General features: G+C 29.0%; 1 protein-coding gene across 4 annotated transcripts; it reads right to left on the reverse strand.

Moving 5' to 3' along the window:
* Positions 1-1,978: 1,978 nt before the first annotated feature.
* On the reverse strand, positions 1,979-20,389 carry LOC145202056 (delta-1-pyrroline-5-carboxylate synthase-like). Of its 4 annotated transcripts, none has more exons than XM_090082332.1 (15): positions 20,143-20,270; positions 12,581-12,865; positions 12,179-12,319; positions 11,877-11,975; positions 8,147-8,299; positions 6,915-6,935; positions 4,979-5,197; positions 4,616-4,784; positions 4,154-4,518; positions 3,904-4,050; positions 3,370-3,565; positions 3,151-3,272; positions 2,880-3,066; positions 2,623-2,718; positions 1,979-2,540 (listed from the first exon to the last, which is right to left on the reverse strand). In XM_090082332.1, the coding sequence occupies exons 2-15, from the start codon at positions 12,842-12,844 to the stop codon at positions 2,365-2,367; spliced, it is 2,355 nt and encodes a 784-aa protein (XP_089938458.1). In that variant the 5' UTR covers positions 12,845-12,865; positions 20,143-20,270; the 3' UTR covers positions 1,979-2,364. The 4 variants fall into 4 exon arrangements, with proteins under 4 accessions (XP_089938458.1, XP_089938457.1, XP_089938459.1 ...); XM_090082331.1 differs by lacking the exon at positions 20,143-20,270 and adding an exon at positions 18,093-18,213; XM_090082333.1 differs by lacking the exon at positions 6,915-6,935 and having other exon boundaries at positions 20,143-20,389.
* Between the last annotated feature and the right edge of the window lie 752 nt (positions 20,390-21,141).

The raw sequence follows: 21,141 nt of genomic DNA on the forward strand, positions 1-21,141 counted from the left end.
GAGAAAAATCTGATTCATCATTTTTGTGGTTGTCCATTTTTCTTGCTTTTTGATGACAGTTATTACAAAACTTCCAACCAGGAAAAGCTTAAATTTTTTTAAGCTTTAACTTTGTTGCAGATTCCAATTACACATTGATCCTAAATATGTAGCTTATACTATGGTTAACGTATTTTTCTAAGTCGACCAAAATCGACTAATACGTTTTTAAAATCGACTAAGTCGACTAAAAGTTAATTTAGTCGAAATATTTGCATAAAATACTTTATTAGAATCATATTGTTTAATGTTGTTTGACAATTTATTTTTTAGATGCTATGAAACAAATAGAACTTTAAGAGAGTAAACAATATAGTATATACTATAGTTATCAGTAAAATTTGCTCGTTAGCCAAAACTAACGAGCAAATTTTACTGATAACTATAGTATATACTATATTGTGGATAATATTGTTTAGGCTGTAGAAGGTTATATAAAGATTATTCTTTAATATAATCTTCTACAGCCTAAACAATATTATCCATAAAATTATCCACAATATTATCCTACATTTATTTTGGCTAACGAGCAAATTTTACTGATAACTTTAGTATACCTCTAAGCCTAAACTGATAGTCAATGGGCCTTCTTATAAAATGATTTCCTTGCTACACTTAAACATAAAAATAGAACCCGCTTAATAACTGAGTAACCATATCTGTATCATGATTTGCTTGTCTGAATTTATTAATGTGATGTTCCTTCTGCTCCATCCCAAGTTTGGTGTTTTTGTGTTTGACTGTTCTTAGCAATCATATGACTGTTGATACTTTTTATGCAAGAAATATAAGTAGTTAAGGAAAAGGAGATTTATTGCATTGATGTATAAATTGCTTAACTAAACAAAGTAGAATATTATTCATTAATGAGAACAATTAATATTAGGCTGCTATGTCTACTCAGCAGCCCACTTCTAGAGTTTACTTTTCAAACGGCCGGTAGTTAATCGATTATGGTACATATAACTATTGGTTCACTAGGCAACCGATGAGCGAAACTCAAATAGTCCAGAGTTGGATGCCACCTTAGCCCTGGTAGCGTACCCGTTATAGGTCTAATGTAGCCCCACTTAATCTTGCTATGTCGTGACTTTAGAAACTCTCAGAGAAAGATCTTTAGCAGCAACTAAGGAGGATGAAAATGTTACGTTGCAAAGAAAACTAAAACTTCTAATATCCTCCTACTGCATACAGACAGCTTAAAAATGAAAGCTGATAATAGAAAAGGTCTCCAGGTTTTGAACAGAAAAGGAACAGTAAAAAAAATGGCCAGATTTGCTTATTACTGTCAATCTCTCTCTTTTTGAGGAACATTGACAGTGCTGTACTGTCCCAGATTAATACCATTGTTCATCATCCAAGGGTAAGAGAAATAATGGAGTGGCCTTCAGACTATAAAATTATCACTAAAGATTGTCATGGTGATATATTTGAAGAAGATGCATTCAGGAATAAGATAAAAGATTATTGATTCGCTAAAGATGTTTTTTTTTTTTAGAATTATTTTGAAGACATTTATGGCAATCAACTTTTATTCAGAACTCTGGTCTCTTTCTTACCACGACCAATGTTTGTACTCATTCAAATTTATAATCAGTTAAAAAATAAAAACGCAAGGAAAATCCCAACTCAGTAACTTCACTATAAAGATAAAAACTCGGTAAGCAACGGTCAGAATCACCAGCATTGTTTTTAGTTTGATTTATATTACATTTCAGAGAACTATGAATGGTTTTGATGGATGATACCTGTTAGATATCTAGCCATTATTAAGGAACTTATTTCTCTCAATACAAGGAAATCGGCTGAGCAAAGCAGAATCAAATCCAAAATATTGATCTGTTTGCGCCGATAAGAATTTGTTGAGTACGTCACTAAAAGATATTTTGAGATACGTCACTTAAACATATGTTGAGTTGCAAAACAACAAAACAAAAGCTGCCGTAAATTTTTATACTTTTAAAATCTAAAAAAAAAAAAAAAATTTCATAGAATATATAAGCTTCGGTCTTTATATTAAATGTTCTTAAATATAACTATCTTAAATATAACAGCTATAATAAATATCGTGAAATAGAACATCACACATACTTTTTTTAAAATGTTTTTAAATATCTTTACATTAAAGCATAATAAATGAAAAGTTAAAGAAGAAAAATAATAATGATGATAATAAGAAAAAAACAATGATAAATAAAGAAAATAAATGCATAACACCAACATTTTAATGCATTTATTTACCTTAAACGCAAACGAACAATAAATCAAAGAAATTAATTTCGTTTTTAAAGTTTTCAAAACAAAACAAGAAAAGCGACGAAAGGTTTAAACGTCACGTTGCACATCTTTCGGCTGATGCAAATACTTTCTCTTACCACCCTCAGAGAAATCACTAACTGCATGCCCAGCTCCTCTCAGCACCCACTTAGTGGTTAATAAGCCATCAACACCTACTGGACCTCGGGCATGAATTCTACCGGTACTGATACCGACTTCCGCACCTTGATTGATGAATATATTTAAAAATATTTAGAAAGTAAGAAAATATCATTAGTAATAACAAACAAGAGTTCAAAAACAAACCTAAACCAAACCGGTAACCGTCAGCAAATCTTGTGCTTGCATTGTGAAAGACGCATGCGCTATCAACGTTTTTAAGAAACCTTTCGGCAGATTCCTCTTCAGGTGTGGAAAAAAAAAAAAGAAAAAAAAAAGGGGGCCAGTTAAATAGGAACTGTCTACAAAAATTTAAAAAATAAAAAGCTTAAACAGACACACAAATTGTAAAATTAAAAACTACAAAAAAAAAACAAAAAACAAAAAAAAAACGTAAAGCATACTATTTTCTGTAACAATGGCATCGGTATGAGAGCTTCCATGTTCGTGAATATGTCGAACTGCGTCATCAACGTCATCAACAAGCTCCATAGCGCATTCTAATTGGTTGTATTCCACATTTAATGATTTTGCTGGTACTGGACCAAATGGAAGTGCCCTGCATAATCGTGGACCAGCATGAACTGTGACCTAAAACAGTGTTTTACATTTAATTGTTACTAAGTGAGATTTATTGCTGCGGAAACAACTAGTATTATTTTTCAAAGCTCTAACCCCGTTATTTTTGAGCCCATCAAGCAATAGATCAAACGCTTTTGTTCGCAGTAAATGCTCATGAACAAGTAAAGTTTCCATAGCATTACAAGCAGCAGGATAATCGCATTTTGCATCTATCACTAAACTCAAAAAAAAAAAATCTCACATAAAATTATCAGTAAAAAAAGTCAGTTAATTTCTCTGATCTTTAAAAAACTGATCAAACATTGAGCTCACCAATTTTTAATGCCATATCAATATCAGCCTCTTTGTCAACATAAACATGACAAATTCCTTCTGCATGACCTAAAACTGGAATATCTTTACTCATCTCTTTAATGCTTGCAATCATGCTAGATGAACCTCGAGGTATAACTAAATCAACAATATCTTTCATGCGTAACAAATCTGCAATCTCATCTCTACTGTCAATCTAAAATTAACCAAAGAGAGTGGAAATTTTAAATGTTTGTAATATGTATGTAATATGTATGTAATATGTATGTAATATGTATGTAATATGTATGTAATATGTATGTAATATGTATGTAATATATGTATATGTATGTAATATATGTATATGTATGTATTGTATATATTGAAAACAGACAAATTAAAATATTAAACAGAAAACTTAACCTAATTTAATTGAAGTTTTAAAATTAAAAAAAAAAACTATGAATTTCAAACAAATAAATGAAACTTATCTATTTGAATATTATTAATTCTAAATTTATGAGAAGGAAAAAAAAAAAAGGAAAAGACACCAACCAATGCAACAGCATCTGCATATGCACTTGTTTTATGAACTTGAAGAGCTTCTTGAACAAGTGAATGTAAATACTTATTACTGTGATATGCTTCTTTGCCACCTTTCAGCAACAGCCCATTTCCACTAGCTATTGAAAGAGCTGCTACCTAACAAAATTTGCTCATTATGTTAACAAAAATAACTATGATAAAACACTTTCCTTTTTTCAGACCAAAAACAAAATAGCTGATTGTTAAAAAAAAGACTTGCCTGTGGCAGGGCATCAGGCCTTGACTCAAATATAACCATAATAACACCAATAGGAACAGTTATTTGCCTCAATTCTAAATCTTCTGCAACTTGGGTAGCTTTGAGAGTTTTTCCAAGTAGATTATAGGAGTTATTTGCAATCTGTCGTAAGCCTTCAGATAAAACCTTCAGTTTTAATGGTGTTAAAGCAAGCCGTGATATCATAGATGCACTCAAATTATCTGCCTTTTTAGCAGCATCTAGATCTTTTTGATTTGCATCCAATATCTCACTTTGTCTTTCAATAAGCAACTCAGCAAGACGGAAAATTATTTCAGCACGTTGATGTGCAGTCAAGTTTTGCAAAGCTCGACTGCATGCTCTTGCTAAAAAGTAAATAAGTTATTTAATAGCATCAATTACTTAAAAGAAATGAATCACATGAATATGAGACCATCTCACATTTTAAATACAACTAGTCACCTTTTCGAGCTTGATCTTCAGATGATGGTCCTTCATTTTCTGCATCAGTGAAAAAAGTACCAATTTTTTTCCCATCAATAATATCAGTGATAATAGTTGTATCTTTAAAAACACCATTAGCAATAACAACAGATACACCCCGATCAAGAGCAAAAGATGCAGCTTCAACCTATAATGTAATAACATGCATAATCAATATCTTAAAGATTATATGCAATACAAAATTAAACTCTCTCCACTATAAAAAAAAAAAAAAAAAACAGTACACAAACAAAAATTTAACAAAAATTGAAAGTGAAGAAACAAGATAATGCCACTTTTTTAAATATTTATTGCTTTTAAATTAATGAAAAAAGAAATAACCTTGGATTCCATTCCACCAGTTCCAACTCTTGACTTAACTTGACTATATCTAACAAGATTTTTGTCACTTGGACGATAGACACTTAACAAAGATGATCCTTCTTCACCTGGTGGTCCTGTGTAAATTCCGTCCACATCTGAAAGAATGACTAAAAGATCAGCACTCATTTGCACAGCAAACATGGCTGCCAGGCTGTCATTGTCTTTTAAACTGATTATCTAGAACATTTTAGAAAAATCATTTCAAAAAGCTATAGCTAGAAATAAATTGTTTATGAAACTGTATTATATGATATTAAACCATTCATAATCAGATAACTTTTAAGGGATCAAAAAATAGAATCCGAGATTCTATTTTTTCATCTAAAAGTTATCTTGGTATAAATGGTATAAACTATGAAAAATGAAAATTGGAACAACAAAAACATTTAAAACTATATTCTTTGTCCATTTAAGTCCAAATAGAATTGATTTGATTAAAATTTGATGATTGAGCTGACCAGGGCCTTAAATTTTTTTTTTTAATTTCTACCCAAGCTTTGAATGTGTAAGCTGTGAGACATATCTTTTTGAAACTGCCACCATTCATTTCAATCAATGACCATGCACATCTTTAGCACCTTTACATATAATGAGTTGTTTGACTTGACCTGTATAGATGTTACACAAACATAATCCATGAAAATTAAAACACTCCCAAACACCAACACTCCTACCATTTTGTTAAACCTTAGCACAACATAGCAAATGCTACACTTTATATTTAAATCTTTTAATAAGAAATTTGCTTTTCCTGTTTATTACTTCAAAGTTAGTTTTGTCACTAAAAATATTTTTGCTACTATTCTGTAGACCAAGCAATTCTCTCCTCACACCACCTTAACCTTGTGAGCTTATCTGTAGTCGTAATCATCAATTTTCTTATGGCTAATATTAATTTTTTTTGTTTTTTGAAGAAAAACACTTTTCTTGGTTTTTGTTAAAAGTTTTGTAATTTCTGAATTGTGGAGAAGTTAATTTAAAAGTTTGTGCAATAGTTTTTTTTGCTTAAAACTTTCCGGTTTATCTGTTCTTTTATTATATGAAGTTGATAAAACTAAATTAGTTATGAACTAGTGATTTTGTTAGTGGCATTAGCAAACTTTTTTCCTGTCATTTATCACTATCTATATCTATCTATCAATATATGTGTGTGTGTGCATGCTTGCATGCATGTGTGTATGTATGTATATATATATATTTATATATATACATATATAGTGCCAAACATGCTTTTTTCCCTTCAGCTACTATTATAGCTTTAAGGCATGGGGGTTAACTTTAATGTTCTTTTAAAAATGTAAAAAATATATGGAAAAACATTTTACTTTACTATGCAAAGTAAAGACAGTGAAAATTAAAAAACAGTGTAATATTTAAAGTCTAATATCTTTTGAATAAACTTTTACAATTAAAAAAAAAAAAAAAAACAATGAAAGTTACAGTAATTAGTCAATAGTAATTTCATAAATGAATAAAATCAGGCTTTAACTAATCACACTCTATGCATTGCTTTTAAATTTAAATTTTAAACATTTTAAAGGTTTAAAACTTATTAAATCAATCTTTTAAATTTCTTTAGGTTTTTATTTCATTAAAAAAAACTGCAAGAAGTTTAAAAAAATTAATTTTAAAACATTAGGTGTGTTAAAATTAAAATAATTAAAATTTATCTAGTTATAAAGTTCCAAGACTGAATAAAACAGCCATATAGTAAAAAACAGAAAAGAGTGTAGGCTTTTGGGTAATTTTTAGTAAGGTAATTTACAATTTCATTTTAATATGCAATAGTATATATAACAGAATGCAAATTTTTGTGATTTGTTAAGCCCTTCTTATGATTTAAAAAATGAATTTTAAAACAAAATGAAACTATGCACTGTTTTGATGTGCTTACCGTTCTTTCTCTGGATGTTAGCTGTAAAAAATAAACCAATAGCAATATGATTAACATGTATAGTTATTTTTATAGTTAATTTATTTAATGTTACATATTTATTATTTTATCAAGGTAAACAATAAAAAAAGCTTCTTTATTATCCCCCCTCCCCCCTTCACATTAAGAAAAACTAACGCCTGAACTTTTTTACATTCTTAACAAATAAAAACTACATTTCATAATTTCAATTAATAAACATTTCATAATGATCTATGAAATTTCAACATAGATTTTGTTTACAAAACTTCACATCTTTCAATATTTAAAAAAAATGAAGTCATGCTATTAACGATCTTTTTTTGAGTAAATTCACAGGTGGACTGGTGATTAATTCTAGTAACATATAACAATAACATGTAGAAAAGAAAATTTGTAACACATGTTGCTGTAAAAACATAAATTTATCATACATGATGCTGTAACAACATAAATTTATCATAAACAATGCTGTAACCATTAAACTTTTAATACATGATGCTGTAGCAACATAAATTCATGATACATGATGCTTTAATAACATAAACATAACATACATGATGCTGTAATAAGATAAATTTATCATAGACAATGCTGTGATAGCATAAAGCTATTATATACAATGCTGTAAGAACATATATTTATTATATATAATCCCATGATAGCATAAATTTATCAACCACAATGTTGTAACAATATAAATTTATCATACATGATGCTGTAATAACATAAATTTATCAAACGATGTTGTAATAACATAAGGCACATAAAAAGGCTACCCACCTTTTTATCAACAGCAAAAAATTAACAGCTTCATTTTTAGATCTTATCTTTTATCTATGGCATTCTGATGAAATTAGTTAAAGTTAATTATTTAAAATTAATTATTTAAAGTTAATATATTAAATTTAATATTTTAAATTTGGTTAATTTTACTGATAAAAAATGAAGAATAGTTAATCACATTCAATCTGTTTGACATGAAGTGTATAACTAAATAAGTTTGAAATAAGGATAAGTTTGAAAGACTTTAGTGGAAAATAATTGAAATTTTTGAGCACTCAAATGTTAAGTTAGGAAACACTTATTGAAAACTTTTTATGTCAGATTTCTGATATTTTGTTAAATAAAAAAGAGAGGACGTTAGTTCTTCTTTAAAAGTTAAATTGCATTACAGTTTTTGACCAATATGACAGTTAAACAAATAGACTTACCCCAGATAAGTCCACATCAGGACTTGGTTGGGGAGCAACTACATCATTTGCATTTACTATTGGTATACAATGCATGTGAATTAATTCTTCAATTGTTGTCTGCAAATTTTCCCTATTGCGATCATTTTGAAAGTCTGGCTTTGTGACAAGGACCTGGTGAAAGAATGAAAGCATAACTTATTACTAACAATTAAATTTCTGGTGATAATTGAAACTACATTCAAAACAAAATCAAATTTCTTACAAAGTTGATGTTACACTTCTAAGATAAACCATATTTACTAAAAGAGCTATGCACTAAACTTAAACTATTTATTTCAAAATTCAAAAAAGATATCATGTTCGAAAATAAAAAAAACAAATCTATCAAGGGTAAACTTTGAATAATAAACTGCTGGCAAACAAAAGAAACAAAACTTAGTTGAAACTAAACTATTCTAAATGAAGTATTTCAATTTGTAATGCAATATTTTCAGAACAACTCATCATCCTTTGTAACTGCATAAATCATCTTTCATGGTATCATTCATTCCTTGCTAACTTTAGTGAATCTTTCTTTGAAAATTGGTAACTAACCTGAAAATATTCTAAAAACAAATGAAGAAATTCATATATATACATATATATATCTGTGCGTGCGTGTGTGCGTGAGTGTGTGTGTGTGTGTGTATATATATATATATATATATATATATATATATATATATATATATATATATATATATATATATATATATATATATATATATATATATATATATTAGGGTTATGACATTTTTTCAAACCCATGCTCCTTTACTGTAGTTTGATGAACTTTTACCTAAAAACCACAAAATAAACTATTATTTGCATATCTTTTGAAAAAAGTTCAGCCCGCCATTGAAAAATTGAATTTGAAATAAGTACCACTATGTACTCAAATGTATTTAGAATGTCATAGTCATGTAATACAAAAATTTTCAATCCAACAATGACTCAGACAGTTGACCTTGCTCTTGCTTGTTGCATTTTTGCATGACGAATGGATTTCCTCCATTACTTTGATTGCGCACTCTGTGCCTTGATCACTTCTGGGGATCTCTAGTATAGATCGCTTCCAGTAATTTTTCAAAGAACTTAAAAACTTCTTTTTTTTTTTTATAGATTCAGTACTTCAGCCAAGTTATTAAAATCATTTTCGTTGTACAGTTGGTCTGTAAACCAATGGCCTGCTTAGCCATACAATATAAATTGACATACTCTATGCAGAACTGTCTTTGTTGAATGAATTAAAATGAAGGCCAGGATTGTTTGTATAACTCTGAATTTACACCTCGCATTGCTGATGTTGGCTAATTTCTGAAACCTGATCAATTGAAAAAGTCACTTTTCCTCAAAAAATCGGAACACTTGAGTGAGATGAAATAAAAGTTTCACATCAACTCTCCAGCCTGATGTTTCAAGAATTACTTCTCTTCTGTTATCAAACTGTGTTTTCATTTGTTTGTACTCCTTCAACAGTTGAGATACAAATGGATATTTGATGTTTGGCGATTGTGTTTTACTTCAAAGTTCTCATCCATCACCAAATGGAGGATTCTATCTAATACATGGTATTACAGGAGTAGCCTCATCTTCTTCTTCTTCATCATTTTCATATTCACCATCATCAGCCTCAGAGTCAGAATCACTAAAACCAGGATAGTAAGATGATGAGTTGGATGACCCATTAGAGAGTTTTTATCTTTTAGGGGATGGATTGTTTCTTTACTGGCCGCTTGGCATTAGTAGAGTATACTGTTCCTTTGCTTTCCACTTGAAGATGATACAATCGCTTGTCCTAGAAGATAACTATGTTCCATCCACTTTAGTAATATCAAAAACTTTATCAAGGGGTTTGTAGCTTCCCGGCTTGACATATTAATCAAAACCTTTCAGTATTTTATCAAGATTTGCTCGTATAACTTGATCAGATACATGAGAAAAATTCAGTCTATTCTTCCAGAATTTGGTGACTTCTTTAGAAATTTCTGCTATTCACTCTGTTCTTCCTTTGATTTTTGGTCCAAAAAAATGGTAATGTCCGATAATTTGCTTTTGGAGAGGCATTCTGCACTTTTCTTCCAGTGAATATTCTTCCAGAGGGACCATTCTTCTTTTATGAGAGTCTTCAAACTTTACCAGATTATTGGTCCAGACATTCTTGTTCTTCTGATTGCTACTATGGCTAGGCTTGTACATCACCATGTGTTGCTTCTGTAATAACTATAAAACTAGATAAGCAGCTATATATAACGTCTAAATTGTTTTAGAATATTCTAAATTGTTCTAGAATATTCTTAATTGTTCCAGAATGTTCTAAATTGTTCCAGAAGGTTCTAAAGTTGTCAAAAATATTCTGGAATTTTCCAAAATGTTCTAAAGTTCTAAACGCTTTTTTATCTATACAAGTTTTAAATGATTTGCAGTAAAGCCACACATATAAGTAGTAGCAGTAACATAAATGAGGAATCATTGTTTTCAATGTTTTTCAACAAAAGTTCATCGATTTATGACACAGGAAATTACCTTTTTTTTAAAAAGTCAAAAAGTAATAACCTCCTGTATTGTATTTTTTCTGTACTTAAGTAAAAAATAGGTTTGAGAATTTACCAAGAATGAAGTTAGCAAATTTCAGAAAATATTGATTATTTAAAAATGTTCAAAAATGCTTGAAATAGCTTGACCAATAAATTAAAAATCTTAAGGTCATTTTAAATAAAACAATAGTCTGTAAAGTGACTGGAAAGAAAAGTACAAATCTTGATTTTTTGATCAATACACTAGAGAGTGAACAAGGCTTTTCTGCTGCTAGATTAATTGTAACAAATATTCGATTCAGAATGAGTGACAGCTTACTTGATACACTTTGTTTCCTCAAAGATCATTTTTTATCAAAAATTAAACCTCAAAACTAAACTTTATTTACTTATTACCACATTTTATGGGCTTTCACTTGTGGGCTTTAATACTTTTTTATTTACTACAATTTTATCTATATTTACTTGCAAATATGGATAAAATTGGTAATAAATAAAATTTTCATTTATTGTTTTACTGGTAAATTGATAAGTCTGTAAATGCTCAACCCTGTGAGATACAATTCTGTAATTTAGAATCAACAGCAATTAAAATAAATCAACAATTAAAACAAGCAGTTTTTTAATTGTTGATTTAATGGCATATTTATTGATATAACAATGGCAGTTTTTTAATTGTTAATTTATTGATTTATAATTTATAATTATTAGATTCTAATTTACACATTATATCTCACAATTAGTTTAAGATAATTTAGTAACTTAGTGTTAATTTCAAAACTTGGATACAGTTAAAAATTTATACAAACAGCTCCAGTTCTTAATCTTGTTTTTGTTAAAATCCTAGGAGGTTGGATTTGTTTAAATAAAGTTAACCTTTATAAACTTTACAACTTTGTTTTAATAAGCATGTTTCATAAACATTATGAAAAAAGTATAACTAATAAGAAAACTATTCCTTATACATACATACATACATACATACATACATACATACATACATACATACATACATACATACATACATACATACATACATACATACATACATACATATATATATATGTAAATCCTTATACATATATATATATATGTAGATTATAAACTTCCTTATGTTTTTTGCAACTGAAATTTGGATTTATTTCATTTCATTTACAAAAATAAATTATCACCTGTGCTACAGTAAGACCATACTGGTTGAACATTTCCTCATATAAAGATAGAAGACCACTTTGACCAACAGCAGCACATGCTCTGGAGTCTAGCAAGCCCTTTGAAAATATCATAAAACTACATGTTAGTATTTTATCAAAGATTATTCCACTCAATTTATTCTTTAATTAGAGAGTTAAACTAACAAACTTATATTCTTAACATTTTAGCAAAAAATTCTATTTAAAGTAAATTTACACTTTTTGTATTCAAGATTATACTACGGCAATAAATGCATGTTAAAAAAATGTTCAAGACTCACTCCACGCCTTCCGTTTAATCTAAGTGAATCACGCATAGTTTGTTGCATAGAAAGCTCACTTCTTAGTTTTAGTTTGCCGAAAGCAACAGCCCCACTTGTAACAATCATCATCTGCTTCCCAGAATTCTGCAATTCTGATACCTATAAACATGTTTTAAAAGTATAAAAAACTTTTAGAAATAAGTAAAGTATTACATAATACATGGTTTTCAGGAGAAAGTTTGGAAGTAAAGTAAAAATTATAGTTAGCAATTTAGCTTTTAAATTAAGGACAGCCTGTAACTACTATTAAAAAGGATCTGTATTGTTCTCTAATTAAAAAGAAAGTTGCTTATAAAGTATTTTTTTCAGCAAAAAATTTATATGCAACTTTCTTACATAAGAGAACAACAGCAATGATACCTGTTCAACAATTGAAGCAAGACGACCTAATGCAACACCACATTCATCATCTCTAGTAATTACAGCAGAACCTAATTTCACAACAATTCTTTTACAGTTTTTTAGTTGGTTTCGAAATTGAATTGGAGACGATGTTTTTATTACTGGCATGGATGGATATCGTCCACTATTTGAAACACAGGACGCATATCTTGTAGAATAGCATAAACAGTTACGATAGAAGTTTGCATAAACTTTCTGTAGCCTGATGCTTCTAGTCAGCATTATAAGTAGTTTGTAAATAACCTAAATAACATCAATAAAGACCTTTTTGTTTGCCTGTAAATAAAAATCATATTAGCTCATTAAAAATAAAAAAATGAAGATGAGAAAAAAACATTTAAAATTTGATTCTACTTCTAAAAATTATTTAGTTTTATCTGCAAATGTTAAAATTTCAAATGAAACTTCTACATCCAATTTCCTATTTTAAAAAATGACACACACGCATATATTACAAAACAAATCAGTTTTAAAACACATTTTAAAATATGTGGCAATAAGTATTGAGGACAATAAACCATCATCTGCATTTTTTCTGAGGCCAAACAGTTGTATTTTCTTCTTTGGAATCAGAAAAAAAAAAAAGTTCTAAAGAACTAACTCTTCAGCATAATACAAACATTTTATAAAACACTGGTAAATTCTGTTACAAATAAAAGTAAATTTCATGCTCTAACAGTTGTGACAAAAGTATGCAACACTGTCATGCATGATTGCATTTGTTCCCAAACTAGGAGCATCTTTTACCTCACAATGTACTATCAATAACTTTCCAAATTTTTTATAACCACTTTCTTAGACATGAAAGTGATAATATGAACTCCATTTAAAACTATATGTAGTTTTATTTTTGAATATTGTATTGAACTTACAATAGAGCTTTTAAAGTCAGAACATTTAACTTTGGCACATTTTTTTCTATATTAATAAAACTCTCTGCTACATTATTAAGCTAAAGATTTCAAAAGACTTAATGAGAAAAAAAATTATTTGAAAATAGTAGTTTGTTTTTTGTTATTGATTACTACTTAAGAAGTTTAGAGAACTGCAATGTAGCAGACTTGATTGGGTCTAAATACATTTATCACATGTAAAATATGTACCTAGATAATTATCTACTTGTAACTATATAGCTAGATGTAATTATCTAGGTAAAACTAAATAATTACACTTAACAAGAAACATTTTAATTATATTCGATTGTAATCATGTAATCATAGCAGTTTTGGCAATGCGGCTTTGGGATAGAATTATTCACACACATTGTTCTTTTTGGAAAACGGAAAAATAGCCGGAAGTAGTATTATCATGTTTAGAGAGATTAATATTAACGATCTGTTAAATTAATGAAAAAATATACGAATTTCTTATAATTCGAACCAATAGGGGATCACACGAATAAGTTCGAATTATGTTGTTTTAAAATTACAATTTGAGAAAATCCGAAACATCCGATTTTCTTGACATGTCCTAAGTTACATTTTTTTTCAATATAATGAGGATTAGAAAAGTGTTGAGTTTTTTTTTTGTGTGTGCAGATGGGTTTAAAAAAATGGAAATAAAAATTTGAACGTTTGCTTTTTTTTTTTTCCAAATAAAATTTTTTGACAATACCCTAGTTGACTATCTTACAGAAAACTTATAAGTCTTGTAGGATGGCAATATTCTTATATTATCCTTTAGGATATCCTAAAGGATTCGTAAGATCGTAAGTAAAAACAGAAAAGTTGTTTTGTTAATGTTAATTCTGTAAAATATACTTTTTTTCACAAATGAAAAAAAAGCGCGTTTCTTAACTTCACTCAGATAATTAAAATTAGAAATCAAGAAACGCGCTTTTTTAAAAATTTCGTTATAAAAATTTCATTTTCATTTGTTATAACAAGGTATATCCTGTTTAATCTATAAAAACGTTTACATTTTGTTTAGTACATGTACTAAAAAAAAACAATATCTGCTATACTATTTATTTAGTTTTTAATGTGCAAAATTTATTTTACACAGAATGAAATTTTATTTCAATAAGAAAATATTAATTCCAACTTAAACTTACCTATTACTAATCTAAAATTAAATAGCCTACAGCATCCTATGAGAATTCTATTTTGATCCTTCAAGATCTTTTAAAATATTCTTTTAGATCTTACCTTATCCTGTAAGAATTCCTTTAAATCCTACAAGATCCTTCAAAAGGATGCTTATAGGTCTTGCAGGGACTTGTGCAACTCAACCCATAGGATTCTTGTAGGATCTGTAAGATCAGTCAACTAGGGTACCCTAGTTGACTATCTTACAGAAGTCTTGTAGGATGGCAATATTCTTATATTATCCTTTAGGATATCCTAAAGGATTCGTAAGATCGTAAGTAAAAACAGAAAAGTTGTTTTGTTAATGTTAATTCTGTAAAATATACTTTTTTTCACAAATGAAAAAAAAGCGCGTTTCTTAACTTCACTCAGATAATTAAAGGAGAAATTAAGAAACGCGCTTTTTTAACAATTTCGTTATAAAAATTTCATTTTCATTTGTTATAACAAGGTATATCCTGTTTAATCTATAAAAACGTTTACATTTTGTTTGGTACATGTACATGTTTAGTACATGTACTAAAAAAAAACAATATCTGCTATACTATTTATTTAGTTTTTAATGTGCAAAATTTATTTTACACAGAATGAAATTTTATTTCAATAAGAAAATATTAATTACAACTTAAACTTAGCTATTACGAATCTAAAATTAAATAGCCTACAGCATCCTATGAGAATCCTATTTTGATCCTTCAAGATCTCTTAAAATATTCTTTTAGATCTTACCTTATCCTGTAAGAATTCCTTTAAATCCTACAAGATCCTTCAAAAGGATGCTTATAGGTCTTGCAGGGACTTGTGCAACTCAACCCATAAGATTCTTGTAGGATCTGTAAGATCAGTCAACTAGGGTAATTTATTTTATTCTTCCAGGAAATGACGTTTTAATTTACTCAGTTTTTGTCATTATTAAATCCCACCACTGTTACAAAACAGGTTAAATTTTAATGTCTTACGTCTGCTGACGGTGATACAAGTGGACTTTTAGGGGGAACTAGGAAGAGAACTAACAGGCCGATTATACGGGAGGCTTGACGAAATATGCTTATATCGTCAGAGAAAAAAAATCTTAATCTATATATTGATTGGATGTTATGTTGATTGTCTATAGATTGATTGGATGTTATGTTGATTGTCTATAGATTGATTGGATGTTATGTTGATTGTCTATAGATTGATTGGATGTTATGTTGTGTAATGATGAATATAACTGAGAAAGCTTCTTTTTAAAACCAAAACTGTTTTTACTTGATGCACATCATTTTTTTGATATTCATCCATTTCAAAAACTTGATGATCTCATCCGTTAAACCCGCTTCCAAGTTACAATGATTGTACAAAATAATCAACCTTTTTAAAAAAATATTTCTTGTCTGACAACTTGTTGACTTCTGCAAATGAACTGAATCTAAAAATATCTAATGAGCATTTTTTTTTTTTTTTTTCATCTCCTGTAGAATTTGAAAGCCACGTGCTTCGTTCTGTTCAACCAGAGTTGATAACGCCTCCCGGAAAGGCCGACTTTTTTTAGAGGCGGAAACCACTAGCGGCAGCCGTTAGAAGATGTTTCGGAGGCAAGTTGATTTAGAGATCGCCCTCAGTGGCTTCCGCCTCCCGATTGGCAGCAGCTGCCAGAAATTATTTTTGGAGGCAGAATGTTCTGGAGGCCGCCGACAATCGGGAGGTGGAAACCACTGACGGCCGCCGTCAGAAGATATTTCGGAGGCAAGTTGATTTAGAGACCAACTCCAGTGACTTTCGCTTCTCAATTGGTAGTGGCCTCCAAATTATTCTGCTTCCATACCAAAATTCTAACGGCGGCCTCCAATTGGGAGGCGGAAGCAACCGGAGGTGGAAGCCAGAACGTTTTGCAGGAAAAAAAAATTTTGGGAGGCGGCCGCCAATAGCTGCGGAAGAAACTTGGAGGCGATAAGATTTCTTTCGTTTACCATCTCTGAGTACAACAACTTTTAAAGCAACTCATGTTTGGTTAACCGAAAATTATTTTATTAACATAGTCACATGATTTTGACAAAATTTTTGCATAGTTAAAAATTTGAAATAAATTATAAATAATTATGAATAATGAAAAATGATGCAAACGGTGCGCTTTAAAAAGTATAATATTAAGTAAAAATAAAACTAAAGGATTTTCTTTTTCTTTTTTTTTTTTTTTTTTTTGTTATTTAGTTATAGCCTTTAACCATAAAACTCTTTACATCCTTACAGATATAGTTAGAGTCCAAACCGTCAATTCTATGAATTTTGTCAAAATGATGATAAAAATTGAGCGGCTGACCTCCTATTGTATCAAATGAGGCTAGTGGGCCTCGTACAAAACTTACATTGGTAACTCAAAATTGTTAAGCAAGCGTGTAATTTTAGAGCAACACCATTTTTATTAAACCGATAAAACTGCATCATTTGACCTAACATTCGAGTAAAACTCAAAACTTATTTTATGTTACACCATCTATTATTTACTTTCATCTGAAAAAAGTTTAAATGAGTGAAAATGGTTAACAGTAATTTTAAAAAATTGAGCATTTTTAAGTATGCAGACCACTACACTTGTCATAGCCGTTTAAAATATCCAGGAAATGTTGAAGAGGTGTAAAGGATAAAAAAGAATTTCCCAGCAAGCACACAACGTTGAAACAACGTTGAAATAACGTTGATCAACGTTGAAATAACGTTGATCAGCCGCTTTTGTTTGCATTTGTTACGTTCGATCTTTCTAAACCACATTTATTAATGTAAAACTCACTTGGTGATTATTAGTGTATTTAATTACTAGATAAACCATGACAAAATAGTCACATTGTGACTGCAAACCGGATTTGGAAAAATTTAGATTATGAGAAACTTTATTCTTTTAACACTGATTTTAATCTGAATGGTAGCAGTACAGTAGCAGTTCGGAAGCAGTACGGTAGCAGTACGGTAGCAGTACGGTAGCAGTACGGTAGCAGTACGGTAGCAGTACGGTAGCAGTACGGTAGCAGAACGGTAGCAGTACGGTAACATAACTAACTTAAAATTATTTTAATTCTCAGAAAAAATTGTATTTAGCAATAACTGGTCAATATAACTATGCACAATGACAAAAGAAATAATTTGCAGCAAAACAAAATCAAAAATAATGGCTGAAATTCGAGAATCATTTTTGTAAAAAGCTGACATAAATGACTTCCGCTTTTTATAACAATTTTTAAAATTTTTTTTGCAAACACAAACATAAGAATTGTGTAGGGAAAAAAAATCATTTGTAAAATAGTCAAACTGGTTTATCATAAATTCACGAAAAAGTTGCCTTATTCAACAATTTAAGCCCAAACCTTTATTAAGTATAAAAAAGGGATAACGAAGAAAAAACCTACCTGCAAACTTTGTAGTTAAAACTTTTTTTTATGTGTTTTTATTACTATAATGTGCTTTAATATTTCTAAAATTACATCAGCTGATAAAGTAATGTTTTTGGGTATGAATTTTATTCATGTTTGAAGTTCACTTAATCTATTGGCGAAACGAACATTAAAAACTATTTAACAAGCCAAATAATAGATTACTGCTAATGGATTCGTTGTAATATGAGAGATTATTTTTTCATTTTCTCTTCATAAGTTACAATTCCGATTAATACATTTGATTATTAGGATTTTCAAATGATTTTTATGATGAACTGATTAATTCTTAGCAATATAAGTTTTCATTATTAATAAAAGATTATATTTTGAGGATAAAATGTAAACAATATATAAATAAAATATCATAAAAATACATAAAGTGTGAACGTCATTTTATTTTTATCTTTTCTGAGTTAATTTTAAATTTTTTTGATTTTACCACTCCCATTTTTCACCGGATGATTTTGCTACTCCCTTCTATCACCGGATGGGACATACTTCGATGTGTACAGGCTTCGTTATCACGAGTAAATGATCTCCAAGAAAAAGTTGTTGCTGATTATTTTACTGAGATTTTAGATTTAAACAAAATATCTTATCTGACTATATATTTCATTTGACCCTTTTTAAGTTCGCTCATTGAAAACATACGCGTAGTTCTTTTTTTAACGTTCTCATTGAAAACATACACGTAGTTCTTCTTTTAATGCTTTTATTAAACCAATTTATACTTTTAATAAAAGACTGCGTTTGCGTTGATGCTTAATGTCACACTGCACAAAAGTCGCACAAAAATTTTATCAAAAAAGTATGCGACAAAGAGATGTATTTTATCAATAATGCAATTAAAATGCTTATTTTGACAAATAAATTATGCGCACAAGGAACTTTTAAATATATTTAATTTAAAAAGTTCATATTAATATTTTATATAAAAGGCGTCACATGTTTATAGAATAATATGTTCAACATCATGTTTTAACTTGGTCTTATATCAACGCGCACCAAACTTATATCAACATGTTTGCGCACCAAACTTAGAGTTAGGTTTATGATCAGTGTTTTTAATATGGTTTAATATTCCCGCTAACTCAAGTAGTTGCGTTCTCTCCCTCTCTCTTAAGAGAGAAAGCGAGAGAGAGAGAGAAAGAGGAAATAGAAAAGGTTCAGATTTTCGCACTCAATGTTTTATGGCTTAGAGAGCCATAAAACATCCTCTGCATTTAGAGCTTTTTACTCTTAGACATTTAATAATCCTGTGAGTAACTAAAATGAAATGTATATATAGATTCAAATTTTATGCGAAAAAATAATATTTCGAAAAAAGTTAAATTACTTGAGCATAATTTTTTGTTTTTTAAAATATTTTAACTTTTAATAAAAAAAGCATCTCTAAAAAAATATTAAAGAATCTTAAAGATATAGACTATAAAATTGTCTAGTCTAGAGGTCGGCAACCATTTTGAGTGAAGAGACATTACATCTGCTAAGAAAATATTTAGGGAGCCACAATCAGGGGCAAATCAGCTAGAGAGTCATTTTATTTAAGTTTGTAAAAACTTAAATAAAATGATTTAGGAGTTTGTCAATATTTCTATTTTCTAGAATGAGAAAGAGTAATTCAATTAAAACTTATTAAAGGTTTCTTAACTTTTACCAAGTATGGATAGAAAATGTTTGCTCAAAAATTTACGTTAATCAAAATTTTGCAAAAGTTCGAACGTATTTTTAGCTTAACATTTGGTATAGTTATCAAATAATCAAATATAGTTATCAAATAATCAATAACCGGCTTTGTACAACTTTTAACACTTTTAACCTGAATTTTTATTATCAAGTAAAAAATCCGAGAAGCTGAAATATTTAAAAGTTGGATTAGGTATATGGTAAAAGACGGCTTAATTGAGCGTCAAGTTCTTCAAGTAAAGTTTGAAAATAAAACCTGGATATGGAAAAAATGTTTTAAAACGCTTCGTTGATTGTTGCTGCGTAAATATAGAAAAAAGTATAGAAGACTTCTTACCAGTGTTCTGTCGTTAAACTGCCTGATTCAGTGTTATCATCATTTTCATCTTCATCATCAGGGGCAATAGCGATTTTTCAACATCATGGGCAATAGCGATTTTTTGATAGAGGTATGCATTTCATCATGATTCTTTATAAGGAAGATCTACCAAAGAATGATTTTTCATCAGGAAGACCCACCAAAGAGTGTGCCAAAAAAAATAGTTTGTAAAATATTCTAATGTCTCCTATTTAATCATGTTTCTGTAACAATAAACACCTAAAATTTTTCAGCACATTTATATAAAATTTAAAGGTCCCCTAACTACTTTTCAGTTTTATATCATTCAAAAAGTAACTGTTCATCAAACATAATTAAAAAAAAACAAACTTCAAACTAATATTGATAATCTACAATGTACAGTTGCCTGTTCTGAGTATGTTACTTGGAAATACTATTCATATATTGTTTATTACAATTTATTTATAATAAATCTAATAAAATGTCATAAAAAATGAAAATCTTAGCAGTTTTATAGTTTTAATTTTAAATTAAACATAAATCGAAAACATGTTTTAAACATTTGAAAATTCATGTCTAAATATTTAAACAGTGAGTTATTAGCTAAATGCAGTTTAACAGTGATCAATAAATGATATTTAGTAAATACTGAAAATTGTAAGTAAATAGAGCTAATTTTGATTTTTAGAAAGTTGGTAACGATTGGTTACGATTGGTAAACATTTAGTTTTTTTTCTAGTTTTGCTCCTTAACGTTTGGCAAAAAACTTTTTCGTCCTTTTTTTATAACAAAAATATCTTTTAAATGTTGAATCATCACAATTAAATGAAAAATCATTGGTACAAACTAAATTTTTAACCAAAATTGCAGCTACCATGAAAGATGGTGTTTCAAGTTAGGTGTCAATCGGAACAGCGAGAAAACTCGAGTCAATATTATATATATGTGTATATATATATATATATATGTATATATATATATATATATATATATATA

Source organism: Hydra viridissima, unplaced genomic scaffold (genome assembly GCF_058129835.1).
Source record: "Hydra viridissima isolate aposymbiotic clone 2 unplaced genomic scaffold, HvirCarnegie_v1 scaffold_3, whole genome shotgun sequence".
NCBI classification, from domain to species: Eukaryota; Metazoa; Cnidaria; class Hydrozoa; order Anthoathecata; family Hydridae; genus Hydra; species Hydra viridissima.

Excerpts from the sequence above, each read along its gene's own strand:
- LOC145202056 (XM_090082332.1), bottom strand. The coding sequence starts at position 12,844 with ATGCTGACTAGAAGCATCAGGCTACAGAAAGTTTATGCAAACTTCTAT. Across the intron at positions 3,273-3,369 it reads TGATATGGCATTAAAAATTG|TGATAGATGCAAAATGCGAT; the intron begins GTGAGCTCAATG and ends TTTTGAGTTTAG. Across the intron at positions 2,719-2,879 it reads TGCCATTGTTACAGAAAATA|AGGAATCTGCCGAAAGGTTT; the intron begins GTATGCTTTACG and ends CCACACCTGAAG.